Consider the following 24,890-nt stretch of genomic DNA (forward strand, 5'->3'; position numbering starts at 1 on the left):
CTGAGGACTGGTGGATAGTTCACTCCCATCATCCTTCCAGAGCATCTATTGAGGACCTTTTCTAACTAGTGGTGTGGTTAAAAACAAGCTGGGGGATACCACCCCCAACCCTCCACGTCGACGTTACTTTCAGGGAACTCTGATCACCTAGATCTTGTGCCATGAACTCTACAGCATTAGCAAACTAATTTAGGATCCTTCCTACTTATGAATAGCAGATCCCATCAAACAGCAAATTTCTAATAACTAGCTGAAAACCTTGGGGGGCAGCAGTACCCCTTTTGCCCATCACCATAAACAAGGAGTCACATAGGCTTTACACCTAATGTGGGGAAAAAGAGTAAAAAAAAAAAAAAAAGCAAACTTGCTTGAGGGATCATGTGAACACAACCAGCCATATCGTTCTCTTAAAGCAAATAAGATGGGGCTTATCATAATGCTGAAGAGTTGAAAAGTTTCAAAATTAGTTAATGCCTACTGGTCATTTCTAACCAGGACATATTTAATAATTTTATGTATATTTTACAGTTATATTTTAAGTGACTTATGTCCAGGAAAAAAGAAAAAGCCCTCTGTTATTCACAACATAACATTTACCTAAAGAAGGCTTCAAAAGAAAATTTAAATTTAAATATTTTAATGGTGATCATTTCTTGGTCGTTTTCTTCTCCATGTTTTTAATATACCAATCAAATATATGATGGACCAAAAGTATAATTAAGCATCTACACATGCCAGGAGCATAAAGATCACAAAGCTATAGGCTACAGAACAGTAAGATTTAGGAAGATTATAGTCTGGTCACTGAGATAAAGACAAACCTAAAAGAATAACAATACAGCGCACTTATAGGCTGATAAGAGCCAGACAAAAGACATAAATACAGTATTTGCTAACTCAGGAGGCAGAAAAAAAATCACAGGCTCAGTCTAGATAAAAACTTCACAGATGAGAGGAAATCTGAGCTGGGACTTGGGAGACAGGATTCAAACACCAAGAGGAATAGGGGGAACATTCTCTTGTACCACTAATTGCGATCTCCTGCACAATTTTCCCCAAACCGGAGATTGTGTCTACAAGGAAAAGAACACAGAAAGCTGAAACACAGATAATCAAATGTCTCTGCCCTTGAAGACCAGCTAGGCCTACTTTACCCTGCAGCCAGTCCCGAATTATTCAGACCCAGACACAGGCCCAGGGAGGCTACGTGCCTTGTCCAAGGTCTCCCAGCTATTTGACAGAGCAGTGATGAGAGCCCTCGACTACAACCTCAGGTACAAAACACTCTCAGATACAGATGACTCAGTGACCACAAACTGCTTCTGGCTTCTGTGTCTGGTCCTACCAAAAACGAGTTGTGTGGCTTTAGCATTTTCCCCCTCTGGGGTTCACGCTTCTGAATTTGAAAACTGGGGAGAAGAGAGTTATATGAAATGAGGGGGATGCTTCCAGATTTCATTTGGCTTTAAATTGTAAGGTTCCAAGCCAAAGATGCTGATATAGCTGTCAGTTTTTGACAATTTCTTTTTTTTTTTTTAATGTTTATTTGGAGGGAGGGTACAGAGAAAGGGAGACAGAGGGTCCAAAGTGGGCTCTGCACTAATCGCAGAGAGCCCGATATGGAGCTCGAACTCACAAACTGTAAGATCATGACCTGAGCTGAAGTCGGATGCTTAACGAACCAAGTCACCCAGGTGTCCAGTTTTTTGACAATTTTTTGATGAAAAGATGACGTGACCCTGGTGAAGAAATCACAGGTGTCCACCAGGATCTGTACGTGCAGTTCGTAGAGCCTGCTATAGGAACACAGGAGATAGCACAGCACCCATTGTCAAGAGCCCTTCATCAGGGCTCTAAACATGCTCCACCTGGGCTTACCTGCACATAGGCACATGTGAGGACACAAGACACTCTAGATGGTAGAACCGATTGTCCAAAGTTTACTTTAAAGCCAATCAGCCTGGGTGTCTCAGTCAGTTAAGCATCCAACTTCAGCTGAGATCATGATCTCGCAGTTTGTGGGTTCGAGCCCCATGTTGGGCTCTGTGCTGACAGTTCACAGCCTGGAGCCTGCTTCGGATTCTGTGTCTCCCTCTCTCTCTGCCCCTTTCCGGCTCATGCTCTGTCTCTTTCTCTCAAAAATAAATAAACGTTAAAAAAAAAAAAAAGTAAAGCCAATCAGCCTGGAGCCAAGGTACAATAGAGAGATGCTTAAGAAGCAAAAGACCCAGGCCCTGTCCCTTATGTTGTAACAACAATACTTACAGAGCATTTACCTCATTCCAGATTGTTCTAAGTGCTTTATATGTATCAACTCCAGTAGTCCTCATACTCTATGAAGTGGGCATTATTTTCATCCTCTACCCCTCACTTTTTTTTCTTTCTTTTTTTTTTTTTTTACAGGTAAAGAACTGAGACACAAAAGACACTTGCCCAAGTGAGTCTGGTAAGGCTTTCAATTTAAACCCAGGCAATCTGGCCCAGAGTTTGTGTTTGTGAACACTGTATCACTCTGTTCTAAATATCTTCTGTTATTTCAAATGAGCAAAGTGAAAGAAAGCTCACACCTTTCTCATCACAGACACGATCTCACTTAATCTTCACAAGCCTTGAAGGCAGGTATTGTCCCCATTTTACAAGTACGGAAACTGAGGCTAAAAGAGGTAGAGAGACTTGTCTAGTTAAGTGAGACTGCTTGCAATTAAACTCACTTTTTTTTGAGAGAGAGCGAGCGAGAGAGAGAGAGAGCACGCACAGGGCAGAGGGGGAGAGAGAGAATCTGCAGCAGGTTTCATGCTCAGCACAGAGCCTAATGCAGGCCTCGATCTCATGACCCTGGGATTATGACCTGAGCTGAAATGGAAGAGTTGGACACTCAACTGACTGAGCCACCCAGTCGCCCCATGAAACCCACGTTTTGATTCAAAACCTAGCAGGCTGTCCACAAAACCATAACCGCATGCATATTTTTTAACGCTCCCTTTGAAATATCTCAACAAATATTTCAGGGTCCTACGGAGCACGAGAAAGAGGGGAAATGAATGTCCATCTCCTCCGGAAATGCACCATTTACTGGAAGGGAGAGATAAAACTGTGACAAAACCTGCGAGCTTTGCCCGAACGATGCTGTGGGAACACAGAGGAGGGGCACGTAACCAAGACTACGGTAGAGGAAAAAGGAAGCTGGGCTCTGAAAGGACACGTAGGAGTTGGCTAGCTGAAGAAAAGCACCGAGTGGAGACAGCCTAGGAGAACTAAAGTTAATTCTATGTAACCTGGAGCACAGGATGCTCGTGGGGTGTGGTGAGAGGTGAGGTGAGGTGTGGTGTGGTGTGGTGTGGTGTGGTGCCAGGCAGGCAGAAGCCAATCCAGACGGGCCTAGAGGACCATGCTAAAAAGTCTGGGCTTTGTCACAAGAAGAAAACTATATGCACGTGAGTGCGCGAACTCCAGACACAAAGAGAAGGGTAACATTTGCTGGACAAGACTGGAAGCTGCTGGCTCACTCCAGCCTTTGGACTCGTAGCCCAGACACCTGAAAATCTGTAATGGTCTGGATGGTCAGCAACATCCAGAAGTCAAAATATAGGTACAGGAATCAAATTTTGATGGTGGCACCTATGACAACCAAAAAAAAAAAAAAAAATCACATCACAGATCTCCCTCCTCCCAAGAACCTTTACCCAGCCCCATCTTATTCTGCAGGTAACTTCCGCTATAGATTTAGTACCTGCAACATGCTTCTGGGTATGTCAGTTCTGCCTCTGATACCTCAATTATTCAATATATAAAATGGGCACAATACACTCTATCTCAAATGTCTGCTAAAAGGTGAGAAATGGCAGTGCAGCACATGGAAAAAAATGACTACGTAAGGAAATCTGAGTTCTAGTACTGACTCCCCCACTCGTGAGCACCACTACTTTGGAAAAAGTTTCACCTCACTACTCCTCAGTAACTATCTCAAAAAAGATAAGAGGTCTCAACAGACCACTGCTGAGGTTACACTCTGCTCTCACATTCCATGACTTTATCTGAAATATATCCTGAGAATAATAACACAGCATTGATTCTCAGATGCACCTTTTCCTCCACTTTTAACATCTCTGAAATTGGGCTGCTTTTGTATAATGCACAGCATGTCACAGTTTAACAGGCAGTGTTTTTGTTTTGTTTTTTTTTCTTTCTGAGTGGTACACAAAATAGTATCTTAAAACCAATGGCACCTTGGGTTTGTTGAAACATGGTAATTTCCAGTTGCCTAGTTTCTCTTTCCCTATTGGTCACCAAGTTCAGGGAACTCTGTAGAAAGACATGGCTGGAATCTGGCCAGGGACATTCCGAGAAACACTTGGGGGGAAAAAAAAACTTCTAGACTCAGCTTTTTGCATCCAGTTGATGCTTCTGTGTGTATGTCCCAGTCCAGCTGCGAGCTCCTTGAGGGCAGGGGTTCAATCTGATTCATCTCTATTTCCCCAGGGTCCTGCACATTTGCCAGATTTCAGTCCATGCAATTAATCAATGTCTGTCGTGGAAGCAATAAAACTGCCCCCACAGGAGGCCAGCAATGGCCACGGCCACTAGCTTGGGCAACCAGGCTGAGATTCAGCGGTCAAGGTGCTGACTACCCCACAAATCCCTGCGCCCTCCTCAATGGGTTTTGGACACTGAGATTACCACTCACCAGCACATCCCTGAAGAGTAACTGCGGCCCGGAGTGCACTGTCCAGTCCACCGCGCCACTATTTGGAATCTTGATACGAATCACCAGCACCTGGTTCTCCATGGCATGGAAGGGGCCAAAGGCCAGCCACAGCATTACAGGTTACAGGGGCTCACATCCTGGGGCAGGAGGTACCCACTGGATCCTGGTTAGGCGAGGACTCCAAAGGGTGACAAGGGGACGGAGGGGAACAGGGCAGGGGGTCGGGGGAGTGAAGAAGAGGGATGGTCTGGAAGGGACCCGCAGGCAGCAAGCCAGGCCCAGCCTGTATGGGGTTGGGGCTGCCTCTCTGTGAGCGTGGACGGGGCACGAGGCAGGGGCCAATATAAACTAACGGGGGTCAGAGGGTTCTGGAGTTGGGAAAGAGGGCGAACCGGATCGTGAAGCCCCCTGCCGTCTGTGTGGGTGTGAGGAGATGACCCCGTTTTAGGGAGACAGAGCGGCAGGTGTCCACTCTTCCTTAGTGGAGAGGGGAGGGTCCCCGACTGGAGGGGACTCAGTCGGGGGCTGTTTCGAAGGAGACCCGGGGCCGCCAAACCAAGCGAGAGTCGAGGAGGGCCCTCCGTCGGGAAGCGAATCCTGTTCCCCACCCCGAGTCAGAGGGCGCGGCGCGCGCGGGCCCGGCCCCAGCCGCCCCGGGCCGAACGTTCCGGCTGCGGCGGCAGCGGCAGCGGCAAAAGGAGAAGGAAGGCGCGGCGAGGGCACTGTTACTCCGGAACCAAAACGCACGGCACCGGAACCCCGGGAGCCGGAGAGAGGGACCCGCCTCCCGCGGCGCCATGTTGGATGAGGGCAGCTCCCGGCCAGCCCCGCCACCGCGCCCCGGCGGGCGGGACCCGAGGAGCGAGCGCGAGGGGCGGGGACGAGCACGAGGGCCGGGCTAGGCTGGCCCGTCGGGAGGTCTCCGTCGGCCCGTGGTCGCCCGCGGCGACCGAGTGACGCGCCTTTCTTTTCCACTCGCGACCCTCGTTAAAGGCAGCCGGGTGAAACCATCTAGCAAACGAAGGAGGAAACTAAACTGGGCTTTTGGCGGACTCCGGCCCAACTGTCGTCTTAAAATTGCGTACTGTTGGCGGAAGCCCCAGAAAGACGAAACTCCACCTCGCCTTTATACCTACTTTGTCAAGCCCTTTACCTTGACGGGGTTTGTGCACCAAATCAAGAGTAAGGCAAGAACTCAACACTGTTTTCCCCTTCTTCCACTCCACAGATACAGAATTATCATAGTCTTCCTCCCACTTGAGCAAACAGTGTATGATTTTTTTGTTGTTCTTTTACCCCACGATTGCCCTGAAATAGCAAACAGCCCCCCCATTTAAAAGCAACAGTAAAAGAAAAAAAAAAAAAATTCAGGTAAGAGTTTAACTGCCAGGGGACAGCTGGAGTACTGGCACCCTGTTCTCTTATTAAATCATTGCAGAAAATATCTGGTCTAGTCCGTAAAATTTCAACCAGATAGCAATGTTTACACAATCGGTGATACCACAGGCAGTAGCAATAACCCTCGGTTGTTTTAAATGCCTTGTTAACCTCAGATTTTAAAATGCATAATTGTGTTGATCTATGGTTTCTATATAAAAGTTTGTTTACAAATCGCATTGTGTAGGTTGGACCATAATCTCCTGCTAATGAACGTGCTCATGTCGCTTTAGAGTGCTGAATTTTATATAAATTCGGTGGGAGAGGAGTGATCATTTCCCCCCCTCACACTCAGAATTTATTCATGCAAGAGAAAAAATAATTTAAATGTTGGTTAGTTTAAGTAGAACACCAAAAATTTTTGTGCATATATTTCTCTGCCTGAGTTTCTTTTATATTTAATTCAAAAGTCCACATAGGAGATAAATTGTCTCTTTTTTAGTTACTGTAAATTAATAGCTTAGGTAGAAATTCATTTAATCAGATGCTCCAGATATTCTGAAATTGCCCTTTTCCACCCGTACCTCAGTCCTGTGAGAAATAAACAGTTTGCCCAAGGTACCCATGTACTTTTTTATTGAAAGTTCATTTCCTATTATTTGAGAATATAGACCACAAAACTGGAGATTTTCTATGAACCTATTATTTGTTAAAACAGCTTTTTAATTCATAGTACTATGGGGAAAACCAACCCAATTTGTACTTTCAATTCTTCTGGATGGAGATATACCCCAAAGTGGAATTGCTGGGTCATACAGTAATTCTAGTTTTAGAATTCTATTGCTGGACCATTCTTTTTTTTTTTTTTTCTTTTAAGTGTATTTATTTTGAGAGAGACAGCGAAAGAGCACAAGCAAGGGAAAGGCAGAGAGAGAGCAAGGCAGAGGATCTGAAGTGGGCTCTGTGCTGACAGCAGAGAGCCTGATGCAAAGCTTGAGCTCATGAACCCAACAGTGAGATCATGAGATCACGACCTGAGCAGAAACCAAGAGTCGGACGCTTAACCAACTGAGCCACACAGGCGCCCCTACTGCTGGACCGCGGTAAGTGCCTATGGACACCGTGCCTGGAAAAGCACATTCTGCCGGTCTTGACTTAAACGTTACCTTCTAATTGCAGCCTTCCTTTAGCACACACTATGGCAATTACAAACCAGCCCCCAAAACACTCCATTCATAGATACAAGCCAGTTTATTTTTCTCCTAGCACGTATCTAACATGTCACAGGTTTTACTCATTTGCCTGTCTCCCCAGTAAACTATAACTTAATGAGGGGAGGGAACTATATGTGTTTTTTTTATTCACTGCCATGCCCCTAGTACCTAAAATAGTACCTGGCACATAGCAGGCACTTGAATAATAGGTGTTGAGTGAATGAATGGATCCTGAAGGCAAAGTGGACTGAAGAATAAGAATGCAACTGCCCTGTGCACCTCCTGCCTGTCTTGAGCCTCACTTGCTCCTTTGCTTTTCCACCATCAAGACTGCGACAACAGGGGTGCCTGGGTGGCTTGGTCGGTTAAGCGTCCGACTTCAGCTCAGGTCATGATCTCACGGTCCGTGGGTTCGAGCCCCACGTCAGGCTCTCTGCTCCTCCCCTGTTCATGCTCTCTCTCTGTCTCAAAAATAAATAAACGTTAAAAAAATTAAAAAAAAAAAAAAGACTGCGACAACAATCATTATAGACTCCCAAAGAACTACAGATTTTATAGCAAATATTGATTGCCTCCTGTGTTCGAGAATTCCACTTACCTCCTTCAGGGCCTACTGTGGGCCCTTATGTATAAAGCTCAAATATTTGTTGATTAATTTTGATTTAAAAGAACATGATGAAAATAGAGGATGAAAACAGTAACTTTACGGTGGAGAAACCTAGCAGACACCATCCTAACCAAGCGGTCAAGGTTAACATCCCCAGTAATAAGTCATGTTGGGATCATGTGCTGTCTAATATGATGCAGTAAGAAGGGCGCTTGACCTCTGTGGTCTTGTCCCCCAAACTCATGACCCCAATCTAATCATAAGAAAAACATCAGACAAACCGAAATTGAGGGACATTCTACATAATACCTGACAAGTACTCCTTAAAACTGTCAAGGTCATAAAAAACAAACTGTTCACAGACCTGAGAAGACTAAGAAGACATGATGACCGAATGCAGTCTGAGACCTTCAATGGAATCCTGCAACAGGAAAAGAACAGTAATGAAAAGCTGGTGAAATCTGCACAGAATCTGCAGTTCAGTTGGCAATAATGAACCAGTGTTGATATCTTTTGGCAACTAAGTTACATGAGGTACTAATATCAGAGAAATCTGGATGAGGGTTTATAAGGAACTCTGTACTACCTTTGCAATTTTTCTGTAAATCTAAACACACCAGCAATCGTGTCTTGGGAATATTACTTGCAAGAGGATATAATTATATAATTTACAATAGCAACAACAACTAAACCATAAACATTTTCTTCATGTTGCCTAATATCCTTTAGTTTGTAAAAAAAGAACATGAAGAGGCATGAACAAAAATGAGCACAGATAAACCCCTAAAAGCGTGACAGGGAAGTTTATTCTCTCCTGTTTTGGCAGAAAGGAAAAAAAGAACAGTGAGACAAGTCCAGCACTCGCACAGAAGCAGAAACAACAGTTTAACAGTCACGGAGCACCTAGTATGTGCCAGATGCTATGGATTTTAGATGTTCTAAAATGAATTAATTCATTAATTTAATGATCTCACAGTTTGTGAGGCTCTGAGCTGACGGTGTGGAGCCTGCTTGGGATTCTGTCCCTCCTTCCCTCTGCCCCTCCCCCACTTGTGTTCGTGCCTGGGCGCGCTCTCTCTCTCTCTCTCTCTCTCTCTCTCTCAAAATAAATAAATATTTAAAAAATTTTCAAATGTTGGGGTGCCTGAATGGCTCAGTCAGTTAAGCATCTGACTTTGTCTCAGGTCATGATCTCACAGTTTGTGAGTCCGAGCCCCGCATGGGGAGCTGTGCTGACAGCTCAGACCCTGGAGCTTGCTTCAGATTCTGTCTCCTTCTTTGCCCTCCCCCTGCTTGTGTGCTCTCTCTCTCTCTCTCAAAAATAAATAAACATTAAAAAAATTTTTTTTAATGTCATTAGATTGAATTTCTGCGTAATATATTTTCTTTTAGATAAAGTAGGCTGCTGTCCCTACAAATCACTTAAGCTTTATTACTTCCTTCTTTTCATTGTTTAAACATATCTGTATTATTTTGTTTGTATTAACAAAATATATCTCACATTTTTCTGGCACTTTATAGCTTGCAAATACTTCCACATCCATAATGTGACAAAATTGTCTATGCATTGGAGGTTACGACCACGGACTCCATAGACAGATTGCAAGGACTGGAGGAACACTCACTATGTGTGACCTTGGGTAAGACTTCGTGATTTCTACAGCTAAAAAATAGGCATAAAAACAGTGCCAAACTCACTGGGCCGTTAAGAGAGGATTAAGTGAGTTAATATGTATAGAGTGCTTAGTCTAGCACTTGGCACAAATAAATACTATGTAAGTATTAGTTAAACTCCTCCTTCTGTACATGAAGACACTAAGATTTAGAAAGCTCTAATTTTTCTCAGTCGTTTAACTGGTATTGGTACAAGAACTTAAACCATATATTTTATCTTTAAAACAAGGTTCTTTGTATTACACATATAGTAGAACAGCAATAAAAAACAAACTAAATAGCATGATTTGGAATCAGAGATAGGCATGCATGCAAGAATGATAATAAAATTTCAGGGTTAAAGGAAACTGACAAAATCACCAATGTTGTCCTCTGCACAATTCAAGAATTCTCTCCATGTCTACCTAAGGAATGGTCATGCAGCCTCTCTGAACATATCCAACAACAGACTCACTGCCTCAAGAGGGAAGCTATTCCATGTTTGGCCAACTCAATTAAAACATTCTTGTCTTCTAGTTACTAACATATTATTTCTAGTTCTGCTTAAAGTGAGTAAGTCTAACTGATCCTAGTACTTTCTGTTTAATGTTTTACTTCATTTACTTCTACATGTCATTCCGTTTGACTTTAAAATAGCAACATTTCTTGAGGCGGCTGGATGGCTTTTTTACGTAATAAAAAAGGCTACCGTAGTAAAAAAAATGGCTCAGTTCATGATCCCACATTTTGTGGGTTTGAACCCTGCATCGGGCTCTGTGCTGACAGCTCAGAGACTGGATCCTGCTTTGGATTGGATTCTGTGTCTCCCTATCTTCTCTCTGACCCTCCCCTGTTTGTGTTCTCCCTCTCTCAAAGTATAAAAGAGGGGCGCCTGAGTGGCTCAGCCGGTTAAGCGTCTGACTGGCTCAGGTCATGATCTCACAGTTTGGTTCGTGAGTTTGAGCCCCGCATTGGGCTCTGGGCTGATGGCTCAGAGCCTGGAGCCCACTTCAGATTCTGTGCCTCCCTCTGTCTGTCCCTCTGCTGCTTGCACTCTGTCTCTCGCATTGTCTCAAGAGTAAATAAACATTTAAAAAAAAGAATAAAAGAAACATTTTAAAAAATTAAATAATAAAATAAAATAAAATAGCAACATTTCTGTATGAGAAAACAGTATGAAATGCCTCAAAAGGATAATGCAACAAGATTCCAGTCTTTTATTTTTTCAGACTCCATAAGTGTGTAAGTTAATTCATGACATGTGAAGTATTTCAAAACTTGTTGCTGTTCTTGCAAATAATCCATAGGATCTCCAGTTAAAGTATCCTTTTCTGAAAACTCTTAAAGATGAAGACAAGTTTTCTTTTTAATTTTGAATCATCACACATTCATTCCACAAAGAGCCTTATTTATTTATTTATTTATTTATTTATTTATTTATTTATTTTTATTTTTTATTTTTTGAATGTTTATTCATTTTTGAGAGAGAGAGACATAAAGCATGAGTGGGGGAGGAACAGAGAGAGGGAGACACAGAACTCGAAGCAGGTTCCAGGCTCCAAGCAGTCAGTGCAGAGCCTGACGCAGGGCTCAAACCCACGAACCATGAGATCATGACCTGAGCCGAAGTCGGCCACTCAACTGACCGAGCCACCCAGGAGCCCCGAATTTTGATTTTTAAATGTAATGTAAAATTAGGTGACACTGTTTAGATTTTTATCCAAACTTTAAAATTCTTGGTTCCTTCATCTTTTAATGTTGGAAATTTGAAAGCATAAAAAACTAAAATGTTGGTTTCATCTCACAGCAGGGGCGTTAATATCATACGTAATAAAAAAGGCTATAAGAGGGGTGGGTGCTGGCTGGTCCAGTCGGTAGAGCCTGTGACTCTTGATCTCAGAGCTGTGAGTTCAAGCCCCACATTGGGTGTGGAGCCTACTTAATATGGATGAATTTTAAAAGAGAGAAAGAAATAAAGGTTACAGGATAATCTCCTATCTTCATGGACTTTCATTCAATTCTTAAACATATACATTTTTTGAAATGAAAATATCCACTTTTATTAAATGGAGTTAAAAATTTTAACCTAGGAGAGTATTAATTTTCATTTTGTATGTTTTTATATTCTTCCTTTAGAGTTTGGGTAGACCACTTTTTAGGTCTGATTTTAAATTATGCACTTATATGAAAATAGGGTAAAATGAATCACCTTGTGGTTAATAAATTCAATGTTCTGTTTACAGACAGATTGTTATAAAATTACTGATCTATTCTAGCAGCAGCAAAGGTTATGTCAAGCAACTACTAAAAAAATCATACTACATAGTGTTAATGATGTTACCTTAACATACCAGCTTCAGGGGCTGCATAATTGTTTCTGCCAACCCATAAATTTTTGAGTAACAACAAAATTATTGTGATTTTTCTTACTAAATAATTCATACATTACAAAGCATGTATGTAACAAGGTCCATGAATCACTAAAGCATATAATGATCATATATCTAATGACATATCTCTTTTCATAAGATGAATTCAAATAGATTTATGTATTTAGGTTAACTAAAAAATACTGAGTTTATAAGGTTCATAATTCTATCATCAACAACAATACAGAAACTTTACATCTTCTTTAAGAAGTACAGCTTCCATGATTTGCTTTTAAAAACTGGAAGCTTTTGTTTATCAAAATCCTTGTGTTTAAGCTACTTTTCATGAAGTTTTACTGCTTTTAAATTGATACTATAAATATCACTGAAGATAAATTAATAATATAATGGAGTAGTACAATGTTCATAAACTGTATTTAAAATGATATAAGTGCAACTAAAATAGCTATAAGCAATACTATATAACACCTCATACTAGTAGTAGCTAATATTCTTTACCCAGCAACTCGGATCTAAAAGAGGATATTTTCATTTACTGACATTTTACGTGCTTTTCTTTGGTCTGATCTTCAATCTTATCACATTTCTTTATGCACGTGTGTATGTATTTTTATACTGAAGAATGACATACAACATTGTGTTCGTTTTAGGATAAAAGTATATAATAAGGATATAAAAGTATATCCTTAATGCTACCGAAAAATGATCCCAAATGAGATTTCATCTACTTAATTAAAAGTAGGTTTCATAATTAAAAAGTTTTAAATGCCAAGACTGCAAAGTATAAAATGATGTTAGCATGTTTTACCTCTTTTAATCTCTAACATGTTTCTAAACTCTGTTGTTTTCTACAGAAATCATGCAGTTACATTCCATTATAGTAATGTTAAGTCCTTTACTAAATTTTAAAAATTACTTTTATTTGTGGTAAAATCCACAGACCACCGAGTTTACCATGTTAACCACGTTGAAGTATACAGTTCAGCAGTATCTAGTCACATGACCATTCACATTATTGTGCAAACATCAGTACTATCTCTAGGCCTCTTTTCCTCTTGCAAAATGGAAACCGTACTGCCATTAAATACTAACTGCCCATTTCCTCTCCCCGCTTTACTAAATTTTTCACAGTTTTATTGAGAGATCATTCACATGCCACACGGTCTTCCATTTAAAGTGTACATTTCCATGGTTTGAGTATAGTCATGGGCTCATGCAACCATTACCACAATCAATTTTAGAACAGTTTCATTACCCCAAAAAGAAACCCCATACCCATTAACAGTCGCTGCCCATTTCCTCCCAACCTCCCCATCCCTAGGTAATCACTAATCCTCTTTGTCTCGGTAGATTTGCTTGTTCTGGACATTTCATATTAATGGCATCATGTAATAGGTGGTCTTTACGACTGGCTTCTTTCACTTAGCACAATGTTTTCAAGCTCCGTCAATGCTGTGGTGTTTATCAGTGTATCCTTCTCTTTTTTGACTGAGTAATATTCCAGTTATTCCCATAATAATGTGAATATGACACATTTTATGTATTCATTCTTCCGTTGGTGGCTATTTGTGTAGTTTCCACTTTTTGGCTAGAATGAACAATGCTGCTATGAACATTTGTGTACAGGTTTTTGTGTGAACATTTGTTTTCAGTTCTCTAGAGTATATACCTCGCAATAGAATTGCTGGGTCATATGGTAACTTCATGCTTAATATTTTGAGGTACTGCCAAACTTTTCCAAAGTGGCTGTATCATTTTACATTCCCACTAGTAATGCATGAAGGTTCCAGTTTCTCCACATCCTTGCCAACACTTGTTATCATCTGTCTTTGAGGGGCAGAGAGAGAGAAAGAGAGAATCCCAAGCAGGCTTCGCGCTGATAGGGCAGAGCCCAACATGGGGCTCAAAGCCACAAACTGTGAGATCATGACCTGAGCTGAAATCAAGAGCCAGGTGTTCAACTGAATGAGCCACCCAGGTGCCCCCTCTCATTATGGTTTTGATTTGCATTGCCCTAACAGTTAATGTTGAATATCTTGTCATGTGCTTAGTAGCCAAAAGTTGTAGAACTTATTTGCAGAAATGTCTGTTCAAATCCATTTTTCAATTGGGTTGCTGAGTTACAAGAGTTCTTTATATATTCTAGCTACAGGTCCCCTATCAGATATGTGATTTGCAAATATTTTCTCCCATACCATCAGCTGTGTTTTCACTTTGATAGTATCCTTGGAAGCACAAGAATTTTTCACCTTGATGAAATCCAATTTATCTTTTTTTTTTTTTTCATTTCTCATTTCCCTTTACTAACTTATCCTTTCCCCAAATAGGAGAATTTTACAGCAGGCTCTACATGAAATCAATTTCTTTACTAGAAAACTAACTGAACTTTTAGAAACACACTAAAAACAATCTACATTTATGTTATCCCAGCTGAATTAAGTGTATTCTCAATTAGCAGAGCAGAGGTCTCAAAAGTAGCTGAAGGGCCAAACTTGTGTCAGCGGAAACTATTTTAGCCACATTTTCGTTTAATGAAAAAAATTTTCTCAGCATCTCTTCTCCAATTTATATTGAAAAAATACTCTGTGGACCATGGTCACTACTAATAATACTTCTTATTGTTGGGAAAGCTCTTGTGAAACATTTGTCAAGTACATAGAATAGTACAAAAGTGAAATATAGTAATTAAGATTTGTGTTCTATCGATTGTGTAGCGAAAGTAATTTTTCATTACTAACATAAGATTTAATAAGTATAAGTAGTTAAAGATTCTGACTTGGCACTAGTCATTAGCATGTAATTGAACTAGTAAAAAAATCAGTTAAAGCTGTGTTGATTACCACCTTATCTTTGAAAGGCAATTAAAGACCTCAATCATTGCAACAAGATTTGATTGTGCAGCCTTTATTGGACATTGATCTTTCGGCAAAGTGCAGTTACATTTTCCATTAATTTACAGTAACACAGTTTAACTTTGATACCCTAGACTGTTGACCCAGGTGAGATGTAATGCTAAGTACTTGTTTAGGTTAAGATGCCCTCAAACATCATTACTGTCTGAATGTAAGTGCTGAAAAAAAGGAGATACCCGATCTACCCGCTTTAGATAAGGTTTCTGTTATCTGCATTAGCTTTTAAATGAAATGAAACCAAGATCCTTGTCTGTAGGTCACCCCACTCATTTAAACATCATTCCTCATTTAACAGAATTAAGAGATATTTTCGTGAAGCATTATACATGTTCTTGATTATAGTTTTGAGTGACTATAAATATGATAAAAAACAAAATGTACATCTTAAAAGAAATATATATGGCCTTTAATAATTAAAATTGTTTTGATTTTTTACTGAAGTCAACAATTAGCAAAATATGAGTGACCAAATTTGTGTGATAAAAGAAATAACTGTACAATTGGCTATGTTAAGACGTTAGTGCTGAAAAACTAGGGATTTTTACATTAGCAACCTCTTTCATGCCCCCAATTCTTACTGCATCTTTACAGTAGTTCACAGCTTATGTAGGAACTAAACATTCTGACTGGAAATTTCTTCCAATACTTGCTAATTGATTTGCACAGAAATAACAATGGGAGATTTAAGAAATTTTATACCAAAAACACATCTTCGTTAAAAAATAGTTTTGCTTGATTTTTGAGACAAAATCCCATCAAGGAAGTTAAGTATTGGCAGAAAAGCTGTTTTTGGTTGTTTCATCAACTAAGAATATTCCTAATATCCCGAAGGGCAGCAGGGTCAGCTCAGAACCCTGCTTGCAACCTCAGGTGTAATCAGCATGTGCACACCCATAAAATGCCTTCAATGTGTCCCCTTTCTTCCTCTCACCTTATTTTTAAATCCTTTGATTAATGAAGTCTTTTACATACATACAAATAGATATGGAACAGAAGAATGAGGATTACAAAAACAGCCTTTACTGAAATAAAACTGGCATTTGCTTATGAGCATATTTATGATACATTTTAAAGTAGAAAGCCTTCTTGTTTTGGTCTTCTCAGATTACAGGTGGAAAAAACTTAAGACACAAAGGAGTAGAGTTATTAGCTTGAGGTCAAAAAGTAATACAGCACTGATACTAAAAATAGAATCAATTTCCTGACTTCCAGCATTTATACTTTATCCCTTTAAGGCCACAGTGCTTCCACGTATTTTCCACTTTAAAGGAAAAACCATTACTGTTCAATGGGGAGCATTTTTAGACTAAAAGGTTCACTATAAGACTTAATAAATCCAGTGAATGATATTTTAATATTTGAACCATGCCCTTAGCCATCGTTGAGTTCATCCTTCACTATGATCAACTCCATGAGAGCAAGAGGTCTATTGATTTTCATGTAATACAAGAAAATATTACATTTGCTTAATTGTTACACAGTGAGCACATGAGACAAGAAATCAAGGCTCTATTTAATGCTGCAAGCAGCAGAGAATTACAGAGATCAATAGGGTAGTTTGTCAAAGATCTTCTCCAAGGAGACTTACCTATCACCATATGGACAAGAAGTCACACTGACTGTAGCTATTGAAAAACAGGTAAGCAGAGTCAGCAGTACAAATTATCAGAAATCAAACAGGCCAGTGTGAAAAGAAGTGCAACTCTACTGAAAAGCTGTATTTATAGTCTGGTAATTAAAAACCATTTTATCAGCCTTGTGCTGGGACCAAACCTTTACAGCAAGTATTGACAAGACCAGCAGCAGTGAATGAGCAGTATTTGACTTAAAACTTATGAGCTATAGTTATTTAACTTTGCCCATTACAGGGGAAATCCGTTCTAGCCTTCCTTGCAAAATGCTAATAGTCAGTTTTATTATTAATGAAGTCTAATGTAACACTATCTTCTTCATGTAAGCTATTCATTTAACTAGTGTCAAGTATATTCTTCTGGACTAAATATATGGGCATAAGTACTTCTTTGATTAAAGTGTTATTTAGAATTGCTTTTAGACAAGTGAATGCTACATGTATTTGAAGAACAGCTCGCTCTCTGTAGCTCATTTAAAATGACCACCTTGAACGAAGTCAGTTTGTATTACTTCATTCTGGTATTTTCACCTCAAGTCACTTCCAGTCACTTTCTCTACTGATTTGCCAGAAGTAAGCACCCAGTTGTTGGTTAGATTGTATTGTATAGAATATTTTGCTACAAAAATGTGTAAACTTGCAGAGTATCAGCAACACATTAACATAAAATGATATATAATGTATGTTTGTAATTATGGGAGAGATCATAAATCTTAAACACCCATTGGTTTAGAAATTAAATAGTTCTACTTAGTTCTCCCTAAATTACTCCAAATTTCTGAAATTTACCATTCGTCTGGGTATTTTGTAACTACCCCCAAGGATAAATTTTTTTAAATGACTTTGCTTTCAAAAACGCAATTAACTTAATAAAATCTTAACACAAAACTGCCATCAGGTCTTTAAAATTTCAGCCCATTTCCCATCACCAATAAGTGTATGGATATGTACCATTTCAGCTAATTGCTTTTGTAAACAGTCACCAAATTTATTCTTCTGGGTCTTTGTAGATCTTAATTGTTCTTACAGCTTTATCAGCGTGCTATTTTAACTTTTAATAAGTCTTAATTTCATTCATCTTGCTACATTTACATTAACCAGAGTCATTATTTTTTTTTTCAAAGTAGTATGGTATTGGAGGTTTAGACGATAAGAAATTTCAACATTACACCTGAACCTCTCATCCAGGTAAATGGCACAAGGGCTTTAAAACATTCCCATTTAAAATCCTGCCAGCCGAAGAGTTTAGATTTCAGATTGCAATTAGAATTCATCAGTTTTGGATTTGCCAATGGTATTATCTCCACCTTTATCCTAAACTCCCCTACTTCTTTTTCCAGTGTCATATAAAAGGTTTTCCCCTGTCCTTCTTTGTATGGGTGTCTCTATTTTCTCTTCAAAGAGTTGATTTAAATTGTTAATACCTAACTATAGAATATATATAGGTTGTAATCATTTTTTATCTGTAATTTAACCTAATTCTAGGGGAAAAAATGGTGTATGCCTCATGCATTTGTAGTTCCCATTGGCTAAACTGAGTATGTAATATATAACCATGTATGAAAAGCTTTGCCTCTTGAGGGCAATGATTCATCTTAAAGAATCAGACACCACAGAAAGAAAAAGGTGTTTGCAAAAGTTTTATTTTAAAGGGTCAAAAATAAATATTGTACATACACACAAGAGAAAATCCACCGATATTTATGTTCTCCAAGGCTCACCCTTCAGTACATGGCACCTTCATCTTCTTTATTTAGAAAATAAACTGTTATTGGTCCATAACTGGTATGCACAGTCTCTGTGACTCTAGCAAATAACCAGGAGCCAAGTCCATACAATAAAGTTGGAATACCTAGAAAACAAATGATATGTTTTTATGAACATCAATACTTATTAATCACGCATCAATATATTTGTCATGGTGCAAATCACAAAGCACTCTTCAGCAATGTCAACAAATTATAAAGTTATAAAAATATAGACATGAGTGAAGATGGACTCATTATCTAAGAGCTCAATTTCATCTGTGGAACTATGTGAGCCTAGAGATCTTTAAAACTATAGATAAAGCTGGTTTAAACTTTAATTCAAAGCACTTTATAAGCACTAATTCATTACTTCCAAGTAATTATGAAGTAATTTTATATTCTTTTTGCAAATAAACAGAATATTCATTCATTTCGTTGTAGATGCTCCTGATTATTGGCCTTGAGCTTAAATTACTAGGTCAACTTTACTGTGCATTAAGTTAAACAGCAACACTGATGGTTAAAGTAATTTTTTGTACAACTTAAAAGAAACTGGGTCAAAGAGCTGTCTTGAAAACCTAAGGCAAAACGTAACTCAAGGAAGATTTTAGTATAACAGCCATGAGAAATACTCCCATTAGTATTTTTACAGCTGATTTGAAAACAACCTTGTTTCAACCTATTTGGAATAGGTATTCACTAGATTCCAACAACATGTTTCTTCTTTGGAGTATTTCCATTTGATAAGATCTTGCTGTTATATTTGAGACTAGCTGCCATTTGTGATTCATGGAACTAAGCCTACTAACCAGAGATAATGGATTAAGCACTCATGCAAATGAAACTATAGTGGACACAAAACAAACTTTCACAGTTCCTATCTTTTTTAAGGCACTTATTTAAATTCAATGACTACTGACATATTAAAAACATGTATAAAACCAACAGGCATATGAATCAATAGCAAATATTGTATGCTCGACACAGTGTTAATTTTATTGTTACCGTATAGGAGTTGAACATAAAAAGACAATTTAAAAGACAAGCTGTCCATTTGGAAAATCCCTCTTTCCAGCTAATAGGGAAACCACATGCTCAGGACTAATCATATTGCTAAATTTTTTCTTATTTTTCTGCAAGAATATATCTGCCGTTATGCTCTTTTTGAGTAAGTGCACTGGACTACTTTGTGCTTATTCCCTGAAGCTGCATTCCAACCGCTGTGATGCCAGAGACTAATCAGGAGAAGCATCACTATCTGGCAATGAGAACAGGAAAAAAAATGCCCATTCAGTCTGGCACCTCTCTATTTTTAGGAATATACTGGGTCATAGTTTGTCACTATCACAGGGTTCCCTGGAATGCCCATGAAATCTTTGACTGCTTTCTTTGCCTTGGTAATACCCAAAAGAATCTCTAAATGCTTCAAGGGAATGTCACAAAAAAGCCACAAAAACTAGCATCATAAAGCTATTTATAAATAATTTTATCAGAAAAAAAAAAGGCAAGTGGAGTGTGGTTAGGGAAGCATACAGGCAGAAATGAGTGAAGAATAGAAAGATAAGTTGAAATAAAAAATTAAATATGGCATCACAACTTTAAAGCTGAAAATCAATGGGGTAAGAAAGAAAAAAACAGGTTCTAGGAACAAGTATTAATTTTTAAAATATACTGACAGTAAATTATATATAAGATATGCCTTTTAAACCAACGCTAAGGACATAAATTTAAGGGGTGGCTGGTGAAACTGAAATCTTGTTTGATCGTACTTATCAGTTTCCAGTTAAAATATTGGCACGTTTTAAAAACCACACAAATCAATGGTCCATATTTTTTCAGCTAAAATGGAGAACTGATCAAAGATTACCAGTTTAATAATAACGACATTACCTCTCACTAAGAAACAGCTAGGAAACACTATCAATAATTTTGTTTGATAGGGGATAGAGTTGTGATACAGGAGTCAAAAATTCTCTATTTTTTCCTGCAGTCTATTTAATGCAGTCAGGCTAATACACCAAATGAGAAGATTTGCCACTGACATAATTAAAACATAAAAAAAATAATTTTATGGCACATATGCTATAAAGTCTATAAAATTCTGTGAGAAATTAAATTTTTCCCAGACTGAAACATAACATCAAAATGAACATGAAAGTCAGTTCTTTGCATAATAATTCATTTTGAGTCAGCTGAACAGTAGGTAAACCACTGTCAAATTAAGCACTTAAAAAAAATTAGAACTTCTTAGCAAGTCTCCGATTACCCATTCATTCCAATGGTAAGTTGCTTTTCTTAAATCTCAATCTACTTCCCAGCAGGATACCCAGACTGATAAACCATCAGTAAAATGTCAGCTTCCACTGAAGGGAAGACAGAGGAGAAAGAGAACAAATGGTAAAAGAGAAATCTTTATTATTTACAAAATGGAAAAATGAATTACTCTGATAATTATTAATTTAGAAGGGAATAAGAGGAATAAAATCCTAAGTATTTTTATTAATAGAATATGTAGTTGATGATCCACAGGGGCAATTTGTACATCACAGAACAGGGAAGAATCTATTATCTAATTCTCTACCATAAGACAAAAATACAAAATAAACATTACCAAATTGGTGAATACACTATTCTTTAAAAAGTGCAGGAAAAAATTCCCTGTATCAGTAAAAGCCAATTCGAATTAAAGCATGCATGAGCAGAAAGTTTTCCTTTTTGTTTAACTTAAAACTCTTATTCCCACGTAGGCAGGATTTTTAGAATTTCCAGAAGACCATTACATCACTCTTCAGCCTTCTCTTCCACATAAAAAAAGAAAAAGAAAAACTACAACTGTTGTTTCTTTCCTCAAAAGGTTTCACTTCTCTGTGTGAGACTGTTCTGTGTATCCTAATTTTCTTTGGATTTCTTTGTACCTATATGCAAAAGAAAGCTCCAAACCGTTCAGGTGTTCTTAAGGTGTTAAATTTTAAATGAAAACTTTCTTTCAAAGGCATTTGGCTCATGGTTTACCTATAATCCACCAATTATACTTTTCCTAACCTGTAACTCTTACCAGTTGGGAAGAATGATGGCTTCTGATTCTGAAAATGCTAAAATAAACCTCATCTTGAATCTAGTCATCACTCCAATTTTTCCAAATAATTTTGAATTGAATCTTCTAAGTGTGCTCACCCTTCAACTTTGAATCAACCTCAAAATTAGTGGGCATGCTCTATATAGTCCATCAGCCAAACAAACAAACTTTTAAAGGTATACACATTGCTAAATAATCTTCTCCTTGGTGGAGTGAACCCAGGACAGTCCCAGTAGACCAATGGCTCAAAAATCCCATGAGAGACATATGTGTTATTATAAGCAAAAGTACATAAATACCATGTTTAAATTTAACGAGCTATAAGATACACAGGGGTTTAGCTTTAATTCTGGTTTTAAAAATTCTGGTTTTAAAAAACTGGTTGGGTAACATGGTTCAGCTACCAGGTCCAGATTTTCAATTACTAAAATCTGGATTAATATGATATTACCTATTAATAGGTACAAAACATCTTGAGGCCTCTCTATTTTTCACTGACCTAGAAAAGATACACCCATGTCAATGTTCATGCCTCTTCTGTCAGTAGCCAAAAGAAAATAAACATCCAGCAAGAGTAAATACTTTCAGAATTAGAATATTCCCATGAAAATACAGAAATATTAAAGACGTACCATCTTTTAAATATCTTTTAGGCCTAGCACCTGAGGAAGCTGATATGACTGGTGAAAACCGTTAGTGCTTTCTGTAGAACGCACTTGGTAGGATTTCACATAGAGAAAATCAAACTTAGAAAGTAGTTGCAGTTTTTATAATAATGAATGCACTCAAGAGAATGATGGTCATGAACGAATCCTGCCATGCAATAAGGCATTTCTCAATTTCAGAGCCACTTTCCAATGTGGACGTTTCCTTACACCCTCTTTCTGACTGCCCAATATAAGTATCCTCCCGGCCAAGAGCTGCAGCAGGTGTGGACAGAATGAACGCCTCCTCCCCATCAGTGACGCAGTGTGATCCCTAGACACAGGCCTCGGCTAAAGCCCCGCTTTCCGGGGAAAGGTTCAATAGCAACTACTGCAATAGCAACTACTGAGCCCCGACAAGCACCTACTGGGGAGTAGGGGCCGGGGGCTGGGGGAGGGGGGCGGGGAGGTAGGAATACAAAAGCCCAGGGCCAAGGCCAGTCCTAGAAGGCTGCTGAGTGGGTGAGACGCGGAGGCAGGGTCCGGGAAACCCAACAGCGCGGGGCGAACCAAACGTGCCGAAAGCGTGCTCCCGGGAGAGCCTGCGCTGGGCCGAGGCAGGGTTCCCCGGCGCTGACGTGGCCTGACCTTGGGCCGGGGTCTCGACCTCTGAGCGACGTTTGTCAGCGTGCTTTGCAAACAGTGATCCCATTGTCAGCGGGGCGTGTTTCACCGACCCGGGCCACTCACCCAGGTTGACGACCTTGAGCGCCGTGAAGAACCGGTCCTGCCCGGCCAGGTCCTGCCAGGGGGCCTTGGAGCAGTGGTACTTGATGAAAGGGAAGCAGCCGGTACGCAGGACGTGGTAGTTGGCGCCCTGCACCGGCCAGTTGAAGTGCGAGAGGCCGAACTGGTCGTTGCGGACAGCGCTGTAGGGCACGCAGAAGGAGGTCCAGTGCGGCAGGCGCCGCTGTAGCAGGTGCCGCGTCAGCACCTCGGAGGCGCGGGGCTTCGGGCGGGAGGCGGCGCCCGAGGCCCAGGGCCGGCACAGCAGCAGCCGGAGCGCAGCCTCGTGGGCCCTCCGCAGGGGTTCCATGGCCGGACTCGCCCGCGTCCCCGCCCCCGCCCCCGCCCCTCTGCCTCCGTGGGGCGCGCGCCGCTGGGGGCGGAGCCGTCAGAGCGGGCGCGCGCCCGCGCCCCGGGGCGAGCGGCGGGGACGCCCAGTGGGCGCCGCGCGAGTGCACGAGAGCCCCCCCGGGGCGCGGTGGCGCGTGCGCACGAAGGTCTTGCGGCCTCCCGCGGAGGAGCGGAGGGTGCTTGAGGGGCGGGCCCAGTGACCGGCGCTGGGAGTAAGGGTCAGCGGCGCAGAGGAGGTAATTAAGTCGTCACGTGTGACCTCATGTAGTTAACAACCGTGGGGCCCCGGGGGGGGGGGGGGGGGACTTGGGGGGGCTTATCTGTAGGGGTGTGAGGAAATTTAAGGCTTAAAACAAATAACCACCCTAGTGAGTGGCAGAACTGACACCCAGATCTCTCTTCCAAGCTTTGGGCTCAAGTGAGATTCTTAGATGGCGTTGTCGAGGAGATGTTTGAGAAGGTGACCTCGAGTTAAAGGCCAAAAGCCCCCAGATTTGCACTGGCTGGTGAAGTCAGGAAGCACTTTTATGTTTAGGTCTTCGCTGTCATGTTCACTGTTATTTCGCATATTTCAAAATAAAAAGTTTATTTTTAAAAACGTCCCACATCTCTCTGTGCATTGTCCAGATGCCCCCCCCCCCCCCCACTCCTTCCCAACTAAAGCTTGGTGACTGCCAAACCAGCCTTTTAGTTATAAACCTTTATAATCCTCAGCCACCCATTATCAATCTATTACTTTAGGAAAACCTTTTCTCAAACTCCCCAGCCACTTGAGGTATTATAAACACCTGCTTTAAAAAAAATTTTTTTTTAAGTTCATTTATTTTGGCGGAGACAGAGACAGCGTGGGTGAGGGAAAGGCAGAGAGAGGGAGAGAGAGAATCCCGAGCAGGCTCCATGCTGCCAGTGGGAGCCCAAAGGGAGGGCCTGAACCCCAGAGACCAGGAGATCATGACCTGAGCTGAAACCAAGAGTGGTAGGCTTAACCGGCTGAGCCACCCAGGCGCTCCATGAACACGTGCTTCTAAAGAAACATTTCTTCCAGTTTGTCCTAAACTCACCTTTTTTGGAGAAACCATACGTAAAGAAGATGATGTGTCTGGAAAGCATTGGATGTAAAAAAGAATCATGTATAAGCACTATATGACCACTATTGGGATGTACGATAGTGTGGCTAGTTTTTACATTTTCCAGTTTTTTAACAGTTTTTTTTAATGTTTTATTTATTTTTGACAGAGACAGAGACAGAGTGGGAGCAGGGGGAGGGGCAGACAGAGAGGGAGACACAGAATCCAAAAGAAGCTCCAGACTCCGATCCAGCAGCACAGAGCCTGATGCCGGGCTCCAACTCACAAACTGTGAGATCATGACCCGAGCAGAAGTTGGACGCTCAACCAACTGAGCCACCCAGGCGCCCCACCATTTTCCAGCTTTTACTGATTTGTTCAGCAAACATTGAGCACCTGCTACCATGTGCCAAATTTTGAGGGGCCTTGTAGTGCTGCAAATAATTTGAACTTTACCTTATAGGATTCCTTATTAGATAAAAGTTTTTTAAAAAGATATTAGGTGGATGCTTTGGATTACGTGTCTCCCTTTCTCTCTGCCCCTCCACCACTCATGCTTTCTCTCTCTCTCTCTTTAAAAAATAAATAAACAATGGGGCACCTGGGTGGCTCAGTGGGTTGAGGGACCGACTTCAGCTCAGGTCATGATCTCACGGTTTGTGAGTTCGAGCCCCGCATCGGGCTCTGTGCTGACAGCTCAGAGCCTGGAGCCTGCTTCTGATTCTGTGTC

At 40.5% G+C, this 24,890-nt stretch overlaps 2 protein-coding genes and 1 long non-coding RNA gene across 12 annotated transcripts in view; 1 reads left to right on the forward strand and 2 right to left on the reverse strand.

Moving 5' to 3' along the window:
- Positions 1 to 5,391, reverse strand: part of MAP2K5 (mitogen-activated protein kinase kinase 5) — a 271,133-nt gene extending 265,742 nt beyond the window's left edge. For 2 of the 8 annotated variants that reach the window (XM_019441683.2, XM_019441686.2), the window contains exon 1: positions 4,685 to 5,390. In XM_019441683.2, coding sequence (XP_019297228.1) covers positions 4,685 to 4,819 — 135 coding nt within the window. In that variant the 5' untranslated portion in view covers positions 4,820 to 5,390. Of the gene's footprint in view, positions 1 to 4,684 lie in introns of all 8 variants that reach the window. The other 6 variants (XM_019441680.2, XM_019441684.2, XM_019441682.2 and 3 more) reach the window with 5 other exon arrangements.
- A 12,724-nt stretch (positions 5,392 to 18,115) lies between these two features.
- CUNH15orf61 (chromosome unknown C15orf61 homolog) lies at positions 18,116 to 23,100 on the reverse strand. Its single transcript, XM_019441687.2, has 2 exons — positions 22,707 to 23,100; positions 18,116 to 18,340 (listed from the first exon to the last, which is right to left on the reverse strand). Exons 1-2 carry the CDS (start codon positions 23,050 to 23,052, stop codon positions 18,213 to 18,215), a joined length of 474 nt encoding a protein of 157 aa, XP_019297232.1. The 5' UTR covers positions 23,053 to 23,100; the 3' UTR covers positions 18,116 to 18,212.
- The window catches only part of LOC109262800 (uncharacterized), a 171,731-nt gene continuing 169,925 nt past the window's right edge, over positions 23,085 to 24,890 (forward strand). For 2 of the 3 annotated variants that reach the window (XR_008417054.1, XR_008417055.1), the window contains exon 1: positions 23,085 to 23,329. This is a non-coding gene — a long non-coding RNA (uncharacterized LOC109262800). The remainder of the gene's footprint in view (positions 23,330 to 24,890) is intronic. The other variant, XR_008417056.1, reaches the window with a different exon arrangement.

Source organism: Panthera pardus, unplaced genomic scaffold, assembly GCF_024362965.1.
Source record: "Panthera pardus isolate Hobbes unplaced genomic scaffold, ASM2436296v1 HiC_scaffold_24, whole genome shotgun sequence".
Lineage (NCBI taxonomy): Eukaryota > Metazoa > Chordata > Mammalia > Carnivora > Felidae > Panthera > Panthera pardus.

Coding starts and splice junctions, on each gene's coding strand:
- CUNH15orf61 (XM_019441687.2), bottom strand. CDS start 23,052: ATGGAACCCCTGCGGAGGGCCCACGAGGCTGCGCTCCGGCTGCTGCTG. Junction 18,341..22,706: donor GCTCAAGGTCGTCAACCTGG/GTGAGTGGCCCG, acceptor TTTGTTTTCTAG/GTATTCCAACTTTATTGTAT.